The following is a 19,747-nucleotide window of genomic DNA, read 5'->3' as shown; positions in this document are numbered from 1 at the left end:
ACTGTCAAACACTCCACTGTGGAAGTTTAAAATTTGGCCACTCTGAAATCTTCTGTAACTCTACTCTAACTCGAAGTGTATTGCTTTTGGGCACATATTTGCTGCCAATTTAGGTTTGTTCACAATCTCACTGGCTTATTGAAGACAAAGTGCCATACTAATGTACAATTTTGATATTTTTTTTTCTGGGCAGCTGACCGCATCAAGAAAGGCTTTGACTTCCAGTGGCCACAGCCAGACAAACCCATGTTCTTCTATGTGACTCAAGGCCAGGAGGAAATCGCTAGCTCTGGAACATCCTACCTGAACAGGTACGGCTCACAGTCCAGTCAAGGTTCATCTCAAAGTATCAACAGAATTGTAAAGTCCATGGAGAATAAGATCACCTCCTCCCAGCTGCCCACTGCACTGAGGCTAGGAAACACTGTCACCACCGATGAAATTATCGTAGATTTAATAAGCATTTTTCTACGGCTGGCTATGCTTTCCACCTGGCTACTCCTACACCGGCCAACAGCTCTGCACCTCCCGCAGAAAGCGGGATGTTCTGAAAGAGCTGCAAAATCTGGATCCCTACAAATCAGCTGGACTAGACAATCTGGACCCTCTCTTTCTGAAATGATCCGCCTCCATTGTTGCAACCCCTATTGCTAGCCTGTTCAACCTCTTTCGTATCGTCTGAGATCCCTGAAGATTGGAAAGCTGCCACAGTCATCCCGCTCTTCAAAGGGGGAGACACTCTAGACCCAAACGGTTATAGACTTATATCCATCCTGCCCTGCCTTTCTAAGATCTTCGAAAGCCAAGTTAACGAACAGATCGCCGACCATTTCGAATTCCACGTACCTTCTCCACTATATAATCTGGTTTCAGAGCTGGTTGTGGGTGCACCTCAGCCACGCTCAAGGTCCTAAACGATATCATAACCGCCATTGATAAAAGACAGTACTGTGCAGTCTTTCGACTCTGTCAATCACCACATTCTTATCGGCAGACTCAATAGCCTTGGTTTCTCAAATTATTGCCTCGCCTGGTTCACTAACTACTTCTCAGATAGAGTTCAGTGTGTCAAATCGGAGGGCCTGTTGTCCGGACCTCTAGCAGTCTCTGTGGGGGTGCCACAGATCAATTCTCAGGCCGACTCTTTCCTCTGTATATATTAATGATGTCGCTCTTGCTGCTGGTGATTCTCTGATCCACCTCTACGCAGACGACACCATTCTGTATACTTCTTACCCTTCTTTGGACACTGCGTTAACAAACCTCTGAATGAGCTTCATTGCCATACAACAATCCTTCCGTGGCCTCCAACTGCTTTTAAATGCTAGTAAAACTAAATGCATGCTCTTCAACAGATCGCTGCCCGTACCTGCCCGCCCAACTAGCATCACTACTCTAGACGGTTCTGACTTAGAATATGTGGACATTTACAAATACCTATGTGTCTGGTGTCTCCTTCCAGACTCACATTAAGCATCTCCAATCCAAAATTAAATATAGAATTGGCTTCCTATATCGCCACAAGCCTCCTTCACTCATGCTGCCAAACACCCTCATAAAACTGACTATCCTACCGAACTTTGACTTCGCAGATGTCATTTACAAAATAGTTTCCAACTCTCTACTCAGCAAAGTGGATGCAGTGTATCACAGTTCCTTCCGTTTCGTCACCAAAGCCCCATATACTACCTACCACTGCGACCTGTAAGCTCTCTTTGGCTGGCCCTCACTACATATTTGTCGCCAAACCCACTGGCTCCAGGTCATCTATAAGTCTTTGCTAGGTAAATCCCTGCCTTATCTCAGCTCACTGGTCACTGTAGCACTCGCTCCAGAAGGTATATTTCACTGGTCATCCCCAATGCCAACACCTACCTTTCCTTCCAGTTCTCTGCTGCCAATGACTGTAACGAATTGCAAAAAACACTGAAGCTGGAGACTATCTCCCTCTCTAACTTTATAAGCATCAGCTGTCAGAGCAGCTTACCATCACGGTACCTGTACACAGCCCATCTGTAAATAGCACACCCAACTACCTCATCCCCATATTAAATATACACTGCTCAAAAAAATAAAGGGAACACTTAAACAACACAATGTAACTCCAAGTCAATCACACTTCTGTGAAATCAAACTGTCCACTTAGGAAGCAACACTGATTGACAATAAATTCCACATGCTGTTGTGCAAATGGAATAGACAACAGGTGGAAATTATAGGCAATTAGCAAGACACCCCCAATAAAGGAGTGGTTCTGCAGGTGGTGACCACAGACCACTTCTCAGTTCCTATGCTTCCTGGCTGATGTTTTGGTCACTTTTGAATGCTGGCGGTGCTTTCACTCTAGTGGTAGCATGAGACGGAGTCTACAACCCACACAAGTGGCTCAGGTAATGCAGCTCATCCAGGATGGCACATCAATGCGAGCTGTGGCAAGAAGGTTTGCTGTGTCTGTCAGCGTAGTGTCCAGAGCATGGAGGGGCTATCAGGAGACAGGCCAGTACATCAGGAGACGTGGAGGAGGCCGTAGGAGGGCAACAAACTAGCAGCAGGACCGCTACCTCCGCCTTTGTGCAAGGAGGAGCACTGCCAGAGCCCTGCAAAATGACCTCCAGGAGGCCACAAATGTGCATGTGTCTGCTCAAACGGTCAGAAACATGAGGGTGGTATGAGGGCCCGACGTCCACAGGTGGGGGTTGTGCTTACGGCCCAACACTGTGCAGGACGTTTGGCATTTGCCAGAGAACACCAAGATGGGCAAATTCGCCACTGGCACCCTGTGCTCTTCACAGAGGAAAGCAGGTTCACACTGAGCACGTGACAGAGTCTGGAGACGCCGTGGAGAACGTTCTGCTGCCTGCAACATCCTCCAGCATGACCGGTTTGGTGGTGGGTCAGTCATGGTGTGGGGTGGCATTTCTTTGTGGGGCCGCACAGCCCTCCATGTGCTCGCCAGAGGTAGCCTGATGCCATTAGGTACCGAGATGAGATCCTCAGACACCTTGTGAGACCATATGCTAGTGCGGTTGGCCCTGGGTTCCTCCTAATGCAAGACAATGCTAGACCTCATGTGGCTGGAGTGTGTCAGCAGTTCCTGCAAGAGGAAGGCATTGATGCTATGGACTGGCCCGCCCGTTCCCCAGACCTGAATCCAATTGAAATCTGGGACATCATGTCTCGCTCCATCCACCAATGCCACAGACTGTCCAGGAGTTGGCGGATGCTTTAGTCCAGGTCTGGGAGGAGATCCCTCAGGAGACCCTCCGTCACCTCATCAGGAGCATGCCCAGGCATTGTAGGGAGGTCATACAGGCATGTGGAGGCCACACACACTACTGAGCCTCATTTTGACTTGTTTTAAGGACATTACATCAAAGTTGGATCAGCCTGTAGTGTGGTTTTCCACTTTAATTTTGAGTGTGACTCCAAATCCAGACCTCCATGGGTTGCTAAATTTGATTTCCATTGATCATTTTTGTGTGAGTTGAATGTGCTGACAACAAAATATGTAAAGAAAAAAGTATTTAATAAGAATATTTCATTCATTCAGATCTAGGATGTGTTATTTTAGTGTTCCCTTTATTTTTTTGAGCAATGTGTATATATTTTTTGCTCCTTTGCACCCCAGTATCTCTACTTGCACGTTCATCTTCTGCTCCTCTATCACTCCAGTGTTTAATTGCTAAATTGTAATTATTTTGCCACTATGGCCTATTTATTGCCTTCGCTCCCTAATCTTACTTCATTTGCACACATTGTATATAGACTTTTCTATTGTGTTATTGACTGTACGTTTGTTTATTCCATGTGTAACTCTGTGTTTGTGTCGCACTGCTTTGCTTTATCTTGGCCAGGTCGCAGTTGTAAATGAGAACTTGTTCTCAACTGGCCTACCTGGTTAAATAAATATGTATTACTATTTTGGAATGTAACTAGCGTGTATTTATTTAGTTTGTTTGGAACTATTTGAACTACCATCCCCTTCTCCCCAGAACTGAGGCAGCTAATGTGGAGAAGATCACCACCAGGCTGCTGAAGGCTGGAGCCAAGCCTGACCAGATAGGCATCATCACCCCCTACGAGGGCCAGAGGTCCTACCTGGTGCAGTACATGCAGTTTAGCGGCTCCCTCCACACCAAGCTCTACCAGGTACAGCAGTATAGCTTAACTTACACTGTAAAAAAAAAAAATACAAAGACAATTTTATTGATTTTTGTTGTCGCTGTCTGCTCAAGAACATAATTTGTCATATTGATTTGCTTTATTGTTCTGCACGTGGTAGCAGATTTATAAAATCTTAAATCAATATTATGTTACTACTAATATGTCGCAACCTGTTGCATTTGACCAATGCATGCGTTAGAAAACTGTTCTGTCTTCTTTTCTCTGCTGTCAGGAGGTTGAGATCGCCAGCGTGGACGCGTTCCAGGGCAGGGAGAAAGATTTCATCATCCTGTCCTGCGTCCGAGCCAACGAGCACCAGGGCATCGGCTTCCTCAACGACCCGCGCCGTCTCAACGTGGCCCTCACCAGAGCCAAGTAAGCATCTGGACCATTAGTCTTCATTCTCACCACAGCTTCTCTGGAAGGATTGTTCTAGCCCGGCTGGAAATCGTAATAGTGGTTCAGCAGGAATACGTGATTAATTTAGATGCGATTCATGTGTAAATCATTTTATATCATGTATGAATAAATTTGACCCGTGACCCCCTTTTTCGATGGGTATAGCGGCTCGGCCTGCGAGGTTATTTCCCTCAGAAATATTAGTGACTACCTCTGATTTTAGACTGTAATTATTGACCATTTTGTCTGTCATTCATTAGAATGTTTACCCTTCCTGTCAATGTGAATGTAGCTAATGCAAATGCATCTTGTCACCGAAATAGAAATGCCTGCAACACTTAATGGTTAATTCTATGATAGCAGATTAAAGGCATTCTCCCACTGACCAGTGTTGTATATTGTGTAATGTATGTTTACAGGTATGGGGTGATCATTGTGGGCAACCCCAAGGCCCTGTCCAAGCAGCCTCTGTGGAACCACCTGCTCAACTACTACAAGGAGCAGAAGGTTCTGGTGGAGGGACCCCTCAACAACCTGCGAGAGAGCTTGATGCAGTTCAGCAAGCCCCGCAAGCTGGTCAACGCCATTAACCCTGTGAGTTATCACAGGAGTGTACAGTTGGCACATGTTTTCAGTGTGGTTATTTATGTAGAGGCTAGTCCCATGTACATGTTATTTAGTCATACTTTTAACACTTCTTCCCCAGTAACATTTGTAACACCTTTTCTCAGTTACACTCTGAACAATTACACTTTTGTTGGCCAATATGTTACGACAACAGAACAGCAGTGCTTCTGCATTTTTCCTGGGTATTGAACCCATGTCTGTGTTCCAGGGAGCCCGGTTCATGAGCACTGCCATGTATGACGCCCGCGAGGCTCTCATCCCTGGGTCTGCCTACGATCGCAGCAGCGCAGGTCAGTGGAAAAATACCTCTTTAATCATTGTTTTATAATGTGTTGATTTTGTTCTGTTCCTCCTTCAATAGCTGCTAACATTTTCACACCTAGACCTCCTCTTCATAAAGGCTAATGCATGGGCAGCGCCATTTCCTTTTGAAGTAGTCAACTGGGTGGGACTTCCTATGGGTTAAGGAAGGGTCATCAGGAGGGATCAGACAATGAATTATGCTTTTGAGTAAACGTTCCATAACTGCAGGTGACAGTAAATCGCCAACCTTGGCTTTTTACCTGTTCAAACAACACACTCCAGGTGGCAGTGTGCACCCTTTCAGTTTTCCCATCTCATAGAAGTAGTAGAAGAAGAATACTGACCTTATTTCAGAATGGAGATGGGCTCAATGGCGCTGCTCATGCCCTCACAGACACCATAATGGGACAGATACAGTGAAAAGTCCTATAATTTGGGCTCCCGAGTGGTGCGGCGGTCTAAGGCACTGCATCTCAGTGCTTGAGGCGTCACTACAGACACCCTGGTTCGATTCCAGGCTGTATCACAACCGGCCGTGATTGGGAGTCCCATAAGGCGGAGCACAATTGGCCCAGCGTCTCCTGGGTTTGGCCAGTGTAGGCCATCATTGTAAATAAGAATTTGTTCTTAACGGACTTGCCTAGTTAAATAAAGGTTACATTTTTAAAAATTGCTACATGGAACAAATACATTCTCCAGTGATGTGACCACTCACACATGCATGACTACTACTGTTCTTTCAACAGGGCGTCCATCCAACATGTACTTCCAAACCCACGACCAGATCGGCATGATTGGGGCTGGGCCAGCCCACATGGCAGCCATGAACATGCCCATTCCATTCAACTTGGTGATACCTCCCATGCCTCCACCAGGCTACCTGGCCCAGGCTAACGGCCCTGCTGCAGGTGAGCAGGAAGCAAGCGGACATTATTCATTAGTTGTGCATATATTGATTGGTGGAATATTTATTTGGCCCTGTCAAGTTGGACTGTATCCAAATAATATCCAGTCTCTGTGTTCTACTTGGACCTCGGAGTTGCATGTGTCACTGTTGTGGTGATGGTATGTTACAAGGCTTTGGAGATGTCCTCGTACCCCTACTATTTCTCCTCTGCAATGCATGTTTACCTTTTGTTACTGTTTGATAAGTGAGCTGACGTTAGTCTCTCTCTGCCACGCAGGCCGTGGTGGGGTGCTGAAGGGCAAAGCGGGGCGTGGCGGGCGCCAGAGGACCCGCGGAATGGGGAACCACAGTGGCAGTGGGCAGAGCAATGGGCCAAACAGCCAGGCCAGTCAGGACGTGTCTTCCCAGCCCTTCTCCCAGGGGCCACTCACCCAGGGCTACATCACCATGAGCCAGCCCTCACAGATGAGCCAACCTGGCCTCTCCCAGCCTGAACTGTCCCAGGTAACAATACTGGCTTAAACTCCACTCTCTACTACCTCAGCTATACCAAATTAGACTCTGGCCTCGTACTCTTATGACCAATCCCAAATTGTCCCCACACTGCAATTGTGGAGATCTGAGAGGATTAGATGGGTATGAATAACAATTTTAATAGCTTCACCTTGCCCAGTGGCTATATGTAATGTTTGTCATATTGTTTACACTAAGCAAGAAGCCAGTATGGTAACAAAGTATCCAATATGATAATGGCGCCACCAGTGATTGGCTGGGTGAAGGTTTATTTTGCTGATATAATCTAATCCTCTCAGGGAAATGTTGGAAGAATTATTGTTTTGTTTTATCTTGAATGTTATTGGGTGTTTCTCCTTCTCTTGTAACAGGACAGTTATCTAGGTGATGAGTTCAAGTCCCAGATCGACGTGGCTCTGTCGCAGGACTCGACTTACCAGGGTGAACGTGCATACCAACATGGTGGGGTGACTGGACTGTCACAGTACTAAAGTGTAAGATAACTATTCCCATTCCTCACAGTACTAGAGTTGAATCAAGAACTGTTATTGATTTGTCCTCTACTGCACAGTCTACAATGAGCTTCAGAAAATTGTTGGTGGAAGGCATTTTGAATATCCTTCTCATTTCCTTTTCTCAGGTTGTTGGAAGAGGAGCTAGGCTTGAGCTGAGCTTAGTTCATCAGCATTTTAATCTGGGTAATAATAAATAAAAAAATGGATACCTGTTTTCCTCTGCTACAACTGAAGCACCACCGTGTGAAATCAACGGGAGAGAGAAACCAACCAATCACGAGAGAGAAAGAAAGCGATAGAAAGGAAGAACGGATGGCCAGGAAGAGCGAACGAGTGGGAGTGAGGGACCACTGCCGGCACATGGGGACGAGAAAGAGAGGAAGGCGACAGCAGGCAGTCGAGCTGTCGTGAGGAAGACGAAACGAGAACGAAGAAACAAAATGAGGCACAACTCCCAATGAAAGATGCCCACCCACCCCCCTCTCAACCCCTTCCCTTCAAACCTCACGCCTCTGTCTGAGGGCATGACCAGTTGTCCAGAGGACCTCTCTCTTTGAGCAGTGAACAGGGGAAGACAAGTTCACAAGCAACTTGGCTGGGGGAGCGCATTCCGCTAACTCTCAAAAGCAGATAACAAGAAAGTGGGGGGGGGGTACGGAACGCTTCAAGCAGGAAACATAGGAAATCCTCACCTCAAAGTTGATCGGTTGTCACACCCGTTTGATACCCAGAATCATTTGATTAGATTGATGTGGAGGAAGAGTGGCGGTGTCGATCCCGACTCGTAGACCTGAAATCTCATCAAATGACAGCAAGAGGAACACTTCACGTCGTCGTTCAATTTTGAGTTGAAAAGGTTTCTGCGCTAAAGTCTGATATTAAAGAACTCTTAATTGAAATGCCTTTGATTGCCTTGGGAACCATTGGCTTTTTCAACAGGTCTTTTCAGAAATAGGTGATTAACTAGAAATCCAGGGGAGTTGAGTGGCATGGGGATTTCAGAGGAAAGTTTCTCAAGATGTGAGCTCTGGATCTGAGAGTAATCCTATATCATAATGACCAGCATTGAAGTATATTAACTCAATGTTATTTGAAGTTGCGGCAAAGGCCTTTTTGATCTTTTGAAAGTTTGGGTGACGTGAGATATCGCCCACTATGCTACTGGGCGGATCATTTTCCATTTTTTATATGCTTAGATTGGCAGCGGCTTTGAAGTAACGCTTTACTCGGGGGAATTCCTTGTTGATGTAAGATCCGTCTGCATGAAACAAATTCCAATGAAAGTGAAGACGGATATAGTCAACACACAATTTTGTGTCACTATTGAAGTTGCAAGAGGTAGGTGGCTAGGTGTGAAACAAAGAGCAGGTAAGGTATAGCCAAGGTAGAAAGAGAAGGCTTGTGAACTCCTTGAATGGATACAAATCCTTTGATTCTAGTTATTTTATTTAATATGGAATAGTGAATTGGGATTCAAATTTGAATGTGAAATGCAGTCGCCCATAAAGAATGTTAGCTACATTACTAGAATTAAGTTGTCAAATCCAAAGCATTTGAAACCATTTCACACCATCCGTAAAATGACGACTGGTACTGATTTTCAGAGGTGACAAAGTGATTTCTCACATGAAAGTATGTGTACATCCGAATCAGTGGCCATAACTTCCTTTGATTATTTGCAAGTACAAAACAGCACAAAACATGAATGTAGGTCAAAGCATGGTTGGCACTTTTAAGTGAAAGCGACCTTAGCCAGCATATACCAACTTATTAGGAAGAATCAGTGAACATGGCCAGTATGTTGTGACCTTGAAACCACGCAATACTAGTTTCTCAAAGGACTAACTGATACAAGCCACCTTCTCTTAGGAGGTTGCCTGGCGGTTAAGAACATTGGACCAGTAACCAAAAGGTTGCTGGTTCTAATCCCTGAGCTGACTAGGGGAAAAATCTGTCTGCCCCGAAGCAAGGCTCTTAACCCTAATTGCTCCTGTAAGTCGCCCTGGATAAGATTGTCTGCTAAATGACAAATGTAAAATGAGTTCCCACCAAACCAGGAGAAGGGCTTTCCTTTTGTAACTTCGATTTTATGTGCGTTTTACATTTTTGGCTTCCCTGTAGTTTGCCCATTGTAGCTGTTTACTCCAGAGTATTATGGCTCCAAACCCTCCATTCTTTTCCTACTATGTGTATTCTAATGTAATCTATCCGCACCCTAGCATTTCCTTCTTTGGCCGATTTTTCTTGTGCACCATTTATTTTTTGTGTGTTGTGGGGAGGGGGGGGGGGGGTTGTAGACAACATTTGACTTAAGTAGTTATCTGATGACAAAGGGTGGTGAAATAATGGTTTTATTTTTAGGTTTTAAATCAATCCCTAAAGGGAAAAGCCACAAACTATTTTTTTCATTAGTCCAACTGGTGATGGCCCCAAAAGTTAAGATATTGGACTTAATCAGTGTCACCTGCCACGTCATTATGATGACATGCAAAACATTTTGGGACTGTATCAACAGTGGACTAATAGTTTTTGTGGATTTGTCCTTTAAACTATCCATGGGACTTTTGTATTTAGAAATCCTCGTCTATCAGTTTTTAGAAATGTTTGGGTGCTTAGCACCAAATTGAGAATATTAATTTTAGCTCACAACCTGCTTTGTCTTCCGATGTCCATTAATTTTTGTTTGTCATCACTTGACTTTGAATTTGTCAATCCAAAAGACATTGTATGACAATCATGCTGTCAAATAGCTAGTCGTGGTTGAAACATGCTTAGTCGTTTGATTGACATTATCTATTGATTCCTGACATGTTTTAGGATATTTTAGTACAGTAATCTTTGCCTTCCTTCCCAGCATTTGAAAATCTGTGCAATTCATGGAGTTGCAGTGAAAATTAATTCCAGACATTTCGCCTTGAGTCCTTCCTTGTAAAACATTAATAAAGTTTGCTTCTGTCAAAGGTTTGGAAAGCAAAATGTCAAAGCACTGCCATTTATTTGGAAACGTACAGATAAAACATGTTGAAATGACATTTCAATGAAACAATTCATAAATGTACAGTGTTGCTTTATGTGGACTTCACTGCCTTTTCCTTTTGAATGTGTTTTTGCTTCATCAGTTTCTTCTGCATCCCATGTTTCTTCTGAATTGTTTCCTGTATCCTCTCCTTGAACAACTTCTTCTCACTCCTTATCTTCTCCAGTTCAGCCTTTCTCTTTGCCTCCACGTCTGGATCCTGTGACAGGCAAGTAGTTGGAATATCAGAACAAATCGACTAAAACCCTCATCACAGCAAAACCTTTAACTCGGACCATGGAGGTGTGGCTCATGGTGAACATACTTTCCCCTCCAAAATCATCTGTTTTCTCTTGTTGATCTCCTTTTTCTCATCAAAATCCGTTGACTCAAGTTTCTGCAAACAAAAGGAATGGTGAGACAAGTCACAGCAGTAATATGAGCCCTTGTTATCCAACAGCCACATGTTCACAACAGAAATGTCTGTATAAATAGAATGGGTATTTGTACAATTTCACACTCCCGTCTGGCCACGTTGACTTGAGTGAGGATCTTCAGAACCTCTTTCTCCTCCACTGGATATTCCTTCAGTTTGGCCTCTGGACAAAGGGGAAAGCAAAACAAATTAATTTGAGCTTTCTGCCCTGTGATCATATTCTATGTAGTGATACTCACAAATGGCTAATAGGCATATCTGATTTGGAAAGGGTAGCGAGTAATACTAAAACAACTGCTGACTCTACTTTTCAATGCATGTTTGACACTTACGGATCTGTCCCTCAATGGAATGAACCAAGTGGATGTCATACTGTGTCACCAGTGTGATCGAGACACCATGCCTTCCTTTAGACAAATCAGAGAAAAGTTGTTTATACGTTTAAGTCTGTACAGTAGCAGCCTATGTTGTAACAGGCAGAGATACTGAAGGAGGATTGTTACCTGCTCTGGCAGTTCGGCCGACTCTGTGAATGTAGATCTTGGGCAGACCTGGCGTGTTGTGGTTGATGACAACCTGGACTGTTGGAATATCTAGACCTCTGACAATGTGGACATGAAAATAGATGAGATTCACAATGGTTTGTAACCTGTCCATATATTGATAATGTTTTGTGAAGATTATACACACACACTAACGTTGAATAAAGCTTTCTTACCTGGAAGCCACATCAGTTGCAATCAAGATTTTAAAGACACTGGACTTGAACTTTGCGAGGTTGGCGAAACGTTGTTTCTAAGACAAAGCCAATGTCCAAATTAACATGAGTTATTATTATGAAGCACATGTTAAATGTGTTTCAACTTGTCATGTAACCCATCAATGAATATAGAGCTACACCCCAGGAGCTGGGGTTGTTTACCTGCTTCATCATTGAATGCAAGGAGATGGTTGGAAAGTTGAATTTCTGCATCATCATTGTGAGGATTTGGCAATTTCTGTAGGAAGAATGCAATGCATTAATGATTCCATGTCTAACAGTAATTCTATATGGACAAAGTATGTCAAAAGGCCGATACAGCACTATGTTCTACTGGTTATTTTCTTATCTTCATATTTTTCCAGGGTCTTCAGTCATTTACATTTTTATTTCTAGGGATTAGATCAGCTTTAATATGGCAGATTGTTGGAATCTATGTAATTGTCGGCATAATTTCCAATCCCCCATATTTTTGTAAATATATATACAGTACCAGTCAAAAGTTGACTCCTACTCATTCAAGGAATTTTCTTTATTTGTACTATTTTCAACATTGTAGAATGTCTTCACTATTAAACTAGGTAATCATGTAATAACCCCAAAAAGTGTTAACAAATCAAAATATGAGATTCTTTAAAGTAGCCACCCTTTGCCTTGATGACAGCTTTGAACAATCTTGGCATTCTCTCAACCAGCTTCATAAGGAATGCTTTTCCAACAGTCTTGAAGGAGTTCCCACATATGCTGAGCACTTGTTGGCTGCTTTTCCTTCACTCTGCAGTCCAACTCATCCCAAACCATCTCAATTGGGTTGAGGCCAGGTCATCTTATGCACTACTCCATTACTCTCCTTGGTCAAATAGCCCTTACATAGCCTGGAGGTGTGTTTTGGGTCATTGTCCTGTTCAATAACAAATGATAGTCCCACTAAGAACAAACCAGATGGGATGGCGTATTGCTGCAGAATGCTGTGGTAGCCATGCTGGTTAAGTGTGCCTTGAATTATAAATAAGTCACAGACAGTGTCACCAGCAAAGCACCCCCACACCATCATACCACCACCTCCATGCTTCACGGTGGGAACCAAACATTCACTTACTCTGCGTCTCACAAAGACACTGCAGTTGGAACCAAAAATCTCAAATTTGGACCAAAAGGACAGATTTCCACCGGTCAAATGTCCATTGCTCATGTTTCTTGGCCCAAGAAACGCTGTCCTTTTAGTGGTGGTTTCTTTGTAGCAATTTGACCATTTAGGCCTGATTCATGCAGTCTCCTCTGAACAATTGATGTTGAGGTGTGTGTTACTTGAACTCTGAAGCATTTATTTGGGCTGGTAACTAATAAAACTAACCTCTGCAGCAGAGGTAACTCTGGTCTTCATTGCCTGTGGTGGTCCTCATGAGAGCCAATTTCAACATAGTGCTTGATGGTTTTTGCAACTGCACTTTTTGCCCAAATGCATTAAGAAGGAAGAAATTGCACAAATTAACAAGGCACACCTGTTAATTTAAATGCATTCTAGGTGACTACCTCATGAAGCTGGTTTAGAGAATGCCAAGACTGTGCAAAGCTGTCATCAAGGCAAACGGTGGCTACTTTGATGAATCTCATTTTAATTTGTTTAACAATTTTTTGGTTACTACATGGTTCCATACAGTTCACTCCTAATATTGGCATCCTTGATAAATATGTGCTAGATAGGCTGTGAAAATGTTTTCTTTGCTGTTCATCCTTTTGGTATTTCATTCAAATTATTCACAAAAATCAAACCTTTAATTTTAGTAAAATTGGGGGAAAAATGTGAAATAAATATTTTTCTCTGAAACTTGTGCCACAATTATTGGCACCCCTTATGAATTCTTATGAGTAAAATCTAACTGAAGTATCTTCCCATTCATATTTAATATTTGTAAGTTCACCTGCGTGATTAGGAACACTTAAGTGGTAAGCCATGACTTCCTGTTTCACTGGGGTATAAATATGAGGTGACACAGGCCTAGTTCCCATAGTCATCCATCACTATGGGAAAGACCCAAAAAATACAGCAATGATGTGCGACAAAAGGTTGTCGAGCTATACAAATCAGCAAATGGCTATAAGAAAATAGCTCAACGGTTGAAAATGCCCATTTCCACCATCAGGGTAATAATAATGAAGTTTAAAGCAACTGGAGATGTTAACAATCGGCCTGGAAGAGGACGTGTGTCTATATTGACACAAGGCACAGTGAGGAGGATGGTTAGAGTGGCCAAAAAATCTTCAAGCATCACAGCTGGAGAATTGCAGACGTTAGTTGGGTCTTGGGGTCAGAAAGTCTCTAAAATCACGATCAGACGCCACCCACATAACCACAAGTTGTTTGGGAGGGTTGCCATAAAAAAAGCCTTTGCTGTCATTAAACAACAAACTTGAGTACTTACAGTTTGCCAAATGTGGAACTGTGGTCAGATGAGACCAAAATAGAGCTTTTTGGAAACACACCAGAGGTGGGTTTGGTGTTGACAGAAAGATAGCCATGCAGAAAAGTACCTCAGCCCCACTGTGAAGTATGGTGGTGGATCTCTGATGTTGTGGGGTTGTTTTTCTTCCAAAGGCCCATCTTAGGATACATGGTATCATGGACTCCAAGTACCAGCAGATATTAAATCCAAACCTGCCTGCTTTTGCAAGGAAGCTTAAACTGGGCCGTGGTTAAATCTTCCAGCAGGACAATGAGCCAAAACACACCTCGAAATCAACACAAAAATGGTTCACTGACCACAGAATTGGGGTTTTGCCATGGCCACCCCAGTCCCCTGACCTAAACCCCATAGAAAACCTGTGGGATGAGCTGAAGAGGAGAGTCTACAAATGTGGACCTGGGAATCTGGAGAGATTCTGTATGGAGGAATGTAGGACATTATGTAGTACATTATAGGAGAAGACTCAGAGCTGTTATCTTGGCAAAGGGAGGTTGCACAAAGTGCTGAAAGGGTGCCATAATATATGGCCATAATTGTGGCACATATATTTGAGAAAAACATTTGTTTTGATTTAAAAAAATCAATTAGGGTGCCAATATTAGTGGAGGGCACTGTATGCATTATTTCATAGTTTTTATGTCTTCACTATTCTTCTACAATGTAGAACATAGTAAAAATAAAGAAAAACCCTTGAATGAGTAGGTGTGTCCAAACTTTTGACTGGTACTGTGCGTTTATATATATATATATACGGACACAATGTATTTTTACGGACACAATGTATGGGACGTCAACCCATCCCATCTATCTCTGAAACTCATCAATATTTTTAACTGTTCTGTTCCACAAAAATTCTGGACCTAAATACATTTTATGAACACAGCATACAGTGGCTTGCGAAAGTATTCACCCCCCTTGACATTTTTCCTATTTTGTTGCCTTACAACCTGGAATTACAATGGATTTTTGGGGGGGGTTTGTATCATTTGATTCAACATGCCTACCACTTTGAAGATGTAAAAATTTTTTTTTGTGAAACAAACAAGAAATAAGACAAAAAAAAAAAGAAAACTTGAGGGTGCATAACTATTCACCCCCCCCAAAGTCAATACTTTGTAGTTTGGAGAGCTCTTTGGTCTTCATAGGGCCGCTTGCTTGGTGGTGCCCCTTACTTAGTGGTGTTGCAGACTCTGGGGCCTTTCAGAACAGGTGTATATATGCTGAGATCATGTGACAGATCATGTGACACTTAGATTGCACACAGGTGGACTTTATTTATAACATTTTTGACATGCGTTTTTCTGGATTTGTTTTGTTGTTATTCTGTCTCTCACTGTTCAAATAAAACTACCATTAAAATTATAGACTGATCACTTCTTTGTCAGTGGGCAAACGTACAAAATCGGCAGGGGATCAAATACTTTCCCCCCTCACTGTATACAGTACCAAAACAAATGATCTAATGATTCAGTCTCTTCGCAGCAAATTCTGCACAACTGGGATGGTTATATCTCCCATATATAACATTCTATTGGTTGCAAGAATTTTGTATGACATTTAAATTGAAAAATTCTGTGTTTTGAATCCGGCTTTGTTTTGTATATCAGTTCATAAACCATGTGCCATGGAATCGGTACTTTATAAAATAGTTGGGAAGAGATTTTCAATCTATATGGCACAGCTGTACATTTTTTTGGTCAATAAATGAAACTGGTATACTTTTTTATTTATCACAATTTTCTTTAACCAATTTTGGTCTTTAATGCAGGGCCAGCAGACAAGTTCCTTACTTTTTCCCCCTTTCACTTACCTCTTCCATTTTTTGCAGTAATGCTGCTATTAGTTGGTTGTAGTTTTGGGTAGAGTAGACATTACCATATATTTTTGTTAGCTGCATGTGTGACATAACTCCACCAGTCCTGTTTATGATATCTATCTTTGTAAATTATACTTTTTTTTTTATTTTTTACTTTCTTTTCTTTTATTTTTAATAATGTTTTTTTAATTAAATGAGTATATTTGAGTTTAACTGGTGGATTAAACTGAAATAGCAACCACATTTCTATGACTTTTTAAATAGCGATATTTTGGAGATGATTTCGTTGTCAAATAACTGAAAGTGAGAGGTTGTAATCTGAATAAAGGGAAAAAGGCCATTCTTGAACATGGGGTGAGACATTCTTACTCATCTGCTAGAGAACCAGTTCGGATTTAAAGGGATCCAAATGGTGTATTTAAAAGAAAACGTGAATAATCAGCGTACAATGACACCTTTGTTTTTAAGCCCTGGATTTCTAACCCCTTGATATTATTGTTGGATCTCATTTTAACAGCTAACATTTCTATGGCAATAACCAGATATGTCGATAGTGGATAACCTTGTTTTACTCCACAAGACAGTTTAAAACTTTGAGACATAGCCATTATTTACTATTTTACACGTAGGGTTACTATACATAACTTCAACCCATTTTTAGAAGAGATTCCCCAAAATGTAAATATTCCAGGCATTTATATACTATAAACACAGGTCATACATTATCAAAAGCCTTTTCAAAAACAGCTAGAAATACCAGGCCTGGTTTCCCAGATTTTTCATAGTGTTCTATTGTTTCCAGTACTTGTCTTATATTATCTCCAATGTATCGTCCATGTAAAAAATCTGTCTGATTAGGATGAATAATATCCAACAATAACTTTTTAAATTCTATGCAACTTGCATCACAACACTGAAGTGTAAGAGTCCTTCAATTGTTTAAATTGACTGGATCTTTATGTTTACCACTTGGATCCTGTTTCAGTAATAATGAAATCAGACCTTGTTGACTGTCTGATTATCAATTGTTTGGGTAATTTAGCAGACGCTCTTAACCAGAGCGACTTCCCGGAGCAATTGGGATCAAAGGCATTCTTACTTGCAGGTGTTGGTGAAGATCATGATCGACCAGTCGTCGTGCTCATCTTGAAACTTCTGGATCAGGTGCACTAGGTAGGCATCTTTCACTTTCTCTGGTGTCAGGATGTACCTTTGATCCAACTCCTCTACCGTGCGGACCCTGTGAGAAAAATATACTTAAAATTGAATTATGTCGAACCAATATAGCACACTTTGTTTAAAAAAAAAAGAAGAGCAAAGAGCTACTCCATTTGTTGATAATCAAGAGAGAAATAACCTTAATTTAACCAGTCAATTAAATTGAGAATCTTTTATAACTCAGTTCAGTGTACAATTTACATTCCAAAATGTTTAAAATACACACGGGCACACAAATGATATACAATTATGGAATAGAACATAAGACAGACATATCCTGTTTTGAAGAATGAGGTTTACCTCTACATGCATATTTAAGCAACTAATCATGTAATGTTCCAATGTAGTGATCATGTTGTCAGTCATGCTAAGAGCTTACTCGGACTTGCTTTCCCAGAAGAAGGGCTTGTTCATGGCGATGCCCTTGAGCTCCTGTAGTGTGTCTGTGAGGGTGGCACTGAAAAGCAGCGTCTGGCGTTTGACAGGCACCGCGGCCAGGATCACCTCCAAGTCTTTGGTGAAGTCTGTGCAGCCTTGCTCAAGCAGGCGGTCGGCCTCATCAAGGATCTACCAGAGACAATTACCATTTGGCCCGTGCATTACAATTAGCATTATGTCACAAAATAAAATGTCACCGTATGACTTGTCACATTTTGCAGAAGATATTTAACTAAATTGATTTTTACTTCCTAATAGAAGGCGTGCAGATGACCGTGCATCCTGACAAGTACAATGATAAATCAAGAATAGGCTATATATATATATTTTTTTTAAACACGGAACCAAAAACGCCTGAATCAATTATATTAATTTGGGACAGGTCGAAAAGCCTTAAACATTTATGGAAATTTAGATAGTTAGCTTGCACTTGCTGTTGCTAACAAACGTGTCCTGGGATATAATCATTGAGTTGTTATTTAACCTGAAATGCACAAGGTCCTTTACTCCTCCAATTAATCCACACATAAATGGTCAACCGAATCGTTTCTAGTCATCTCTCTTCCTTCCAGGCTTTTTCTACTCTTGACTTTATATTTCGATTGGAAACTTTCATATATTAGGTGCAGTACTGACACCCTTCGTCTTTCAGTCACCCACGTGGGTATAACCAATGAGGAGATGGCGCGTGGGTACCCGCTTCTATAAACCAATGAGGAGATGGGAGATGCAGGACTTGCAGCGTGATCTGCGTCAGAAATATAACTATTTTAGCAACGCAGACTCTCGTTGGCACGCGTGAGCAGTGTGGGTGCAATAATTGAACAACAGATTTCTAAATGTATTTTGCAACGCACGCAATGCGAGCGGTGTGGTCTGCTAATGGGCTTGCGGGACTGCATCATTGTTGGTGGAATGGGTAATGTTGATTACCAAAAACACTGCCTCTCATTGCATTCTTATTCAGTCGTCCATATGTTCTAGTGATTTTCCCAACAGATATGATCACACAGGCCTTGGATCAAAGGCATTCAATTCTCAACACACAAGGTAGTTATAATATAAAGGTAGTTCATAACAGTCTCACTGTTTTGGTTGACAGTGAGACATCCTCACCTAGACAACCTCCAACATAATTGCCTTTGTGGACACATTTAATTCATTCTCCAACAAACTCACCAGAAACTGGATCTTTTTGATGCTGAATGTGTCGGAGCTCCGAATGTGGTCTGCCAGTCTTCCTGGAGTGGCTACAACGACGTGTGGCTTCTTAGAGAGCTCCAAGGCCTGTGTGATCATATCTGTTGGGAAAATCACTAGAACATTAGAACATACTGGACGACTGAATAAGAATGCAATGAGAGGCAGTGTTTTTGGTAATCAACATTACCCATTCCACCAACAATGATGCAGTCCCGCAAGCCCATTGGTTTTCCCAGGACTCTAAACTGTTCAGCAATCTGGTAAGCCAATTCCCTGCAAAAGACAAAAGTTTAAACATTACACAACATTGAACATTATATACTTGCCTTTTCCAGAAGATAGTTCACAATTATCAGAAGATTCACCAACCTGGTAGGTGTGAGAACTAAACAGAAGATTCCATATGGGTCCTCAGATAATTTCTGTAGCACTGGTAGCACAAAGGCAGCTGTCTTTCCACTGCCAGTCTTGGCACAACCCATACAATCCCGACCTAGAGAACAGAGGGGCAAAATCATATCTCAAAAAAAGTATTGATAGCTAGTTAGTTTACTCTCTTGATCACGTCGTTATTGTAGCTAGAAGTTATGTGTTCTCTTTAAACTGCTACCTGGGTAAATACATGTTAAACCTTATATTAAAAAATATATATATTACAAGAAATAATACATCGTTTGTTAGCAAACGTTAAGTGTTACCTTCCAGAATCGGTGGCATACAGTTTTCCTGGACTTGAGTTGGTTTACTGATCCCCATTTGTTTACATTGTTGAATCAGCCAATCTGACAGACCGAGAGAGGAAAAATCCGACATTTTGCAGTTCTCCAAAATTCCAGATTGAAAAGTATATATTATACTTGGTTTTGTGAGCCAAAGTGTTCAAAATTATCCTCTGAAATCCCAGAAGATCATCCTCGTGTTATTTTACGTCTGTCGCATTTTGGTGACGTCAATATTAGCTCCTCCT

The 19,747-nt window shown here is 41.9% G+C and overlaps 2 protein-coding genes across 3 annotated transcripts in view; one reads left to right on the top strand and one right to left on the bottom strand.

Moving 5' to 3' along the window:
* The window catches only part of LOC139369666 (regulator of nonsense transcripts 1), a 20,187-nt gene extending 9,688 nt beyond the window's left edge, over positions 1-10,499 (top strand). For both annotated transcript variants that reach the window (XM_071108960.1, XM_071109029.1), the window contains exons 16-24: positions 194-311; positions 3,993-4,149; positions 4,397-4,539; positions 4,983-5,157; positions 5,399-5,480; positions 6,240-6,401; positions 6,678-6,904; positions 7,285-7,407; positions 7,554-10,499. In XM_071108960.1, coding sequence (XP_070965061.1) covers positions 194-311; positions 3,993-4,149; positions 4,397-4,539; positions 4,983-5,157; positions 5,399-5,480; positions 6,240-6,401; positions 6,678-6,904; positions 7,285-7,404 — 1,184 coding nt within the window. In that variant the 3' untranslated portion in view covers positions 7,405-7,407; positions 7,554-10,499. The remainder of the gene's footprint in view (positions 1-193; positions 312-3,992; positions 4,150-4,396; positions 4,540-4,982; positions 5,158-5,398; positions 5,481-6,239; positions 6,402-6,677; positions 6,905-7,284; positions 7,408-7,553) is intronic.
* Positions 10,391-19,747, bottom strand: LOC139369826 (DEAD (Asp-Glu-Ala-Asp) box polypeptide 49). The gene is made up of 13 exons (XM_071109137.1): positions 19,479-19,747; positions 19,150-19,273; positions 18,968-19,053; positions 18,757-18,878; positions 17,519-17,706; positions 17,021-17,161; positions 11,803-11,878; positions 11,599-11,675; positions 11,384-11,481; positions 11,213-11,287; positions 10,955-11,043; positions 10,770-10,841; positions 10,391-10,664 (listed from the first exon to the last, which is right to left on the bottom strand). Exons 1-13 carry the CDS (start codon positions 19,591-19,593, stop codon positions 10,497-10,499), a joined length of 1,431 nt encoding a protein of 476 aa, XP_070965238.1. The 5' UTR covers positions 19,594-19,747; the 3' UTR covers positions 10,391-10,496.

This window comes from Oncorhynchus clarkii, chromosome 1 (genome assembly GCF_045791955.1).
Source record: "Oncorhynchus clarkii lewisi isolate Uvic-CL-2024 chromosome 1, UVic_Ocla_1.0, whole genome shotgun sequence".
In the NCBI taxonomy this organism is placed as follows: domain Eukaryota; kingdom Metazoa; phylum Chordata; class Actinopteri; order Salmoniformes; family Salmonidae; genus Oncorhynchus; species Oncorhynchus clarkii.
This window is presented reverse-complemented; position numbering and strand designations above follow the sequence as displayed.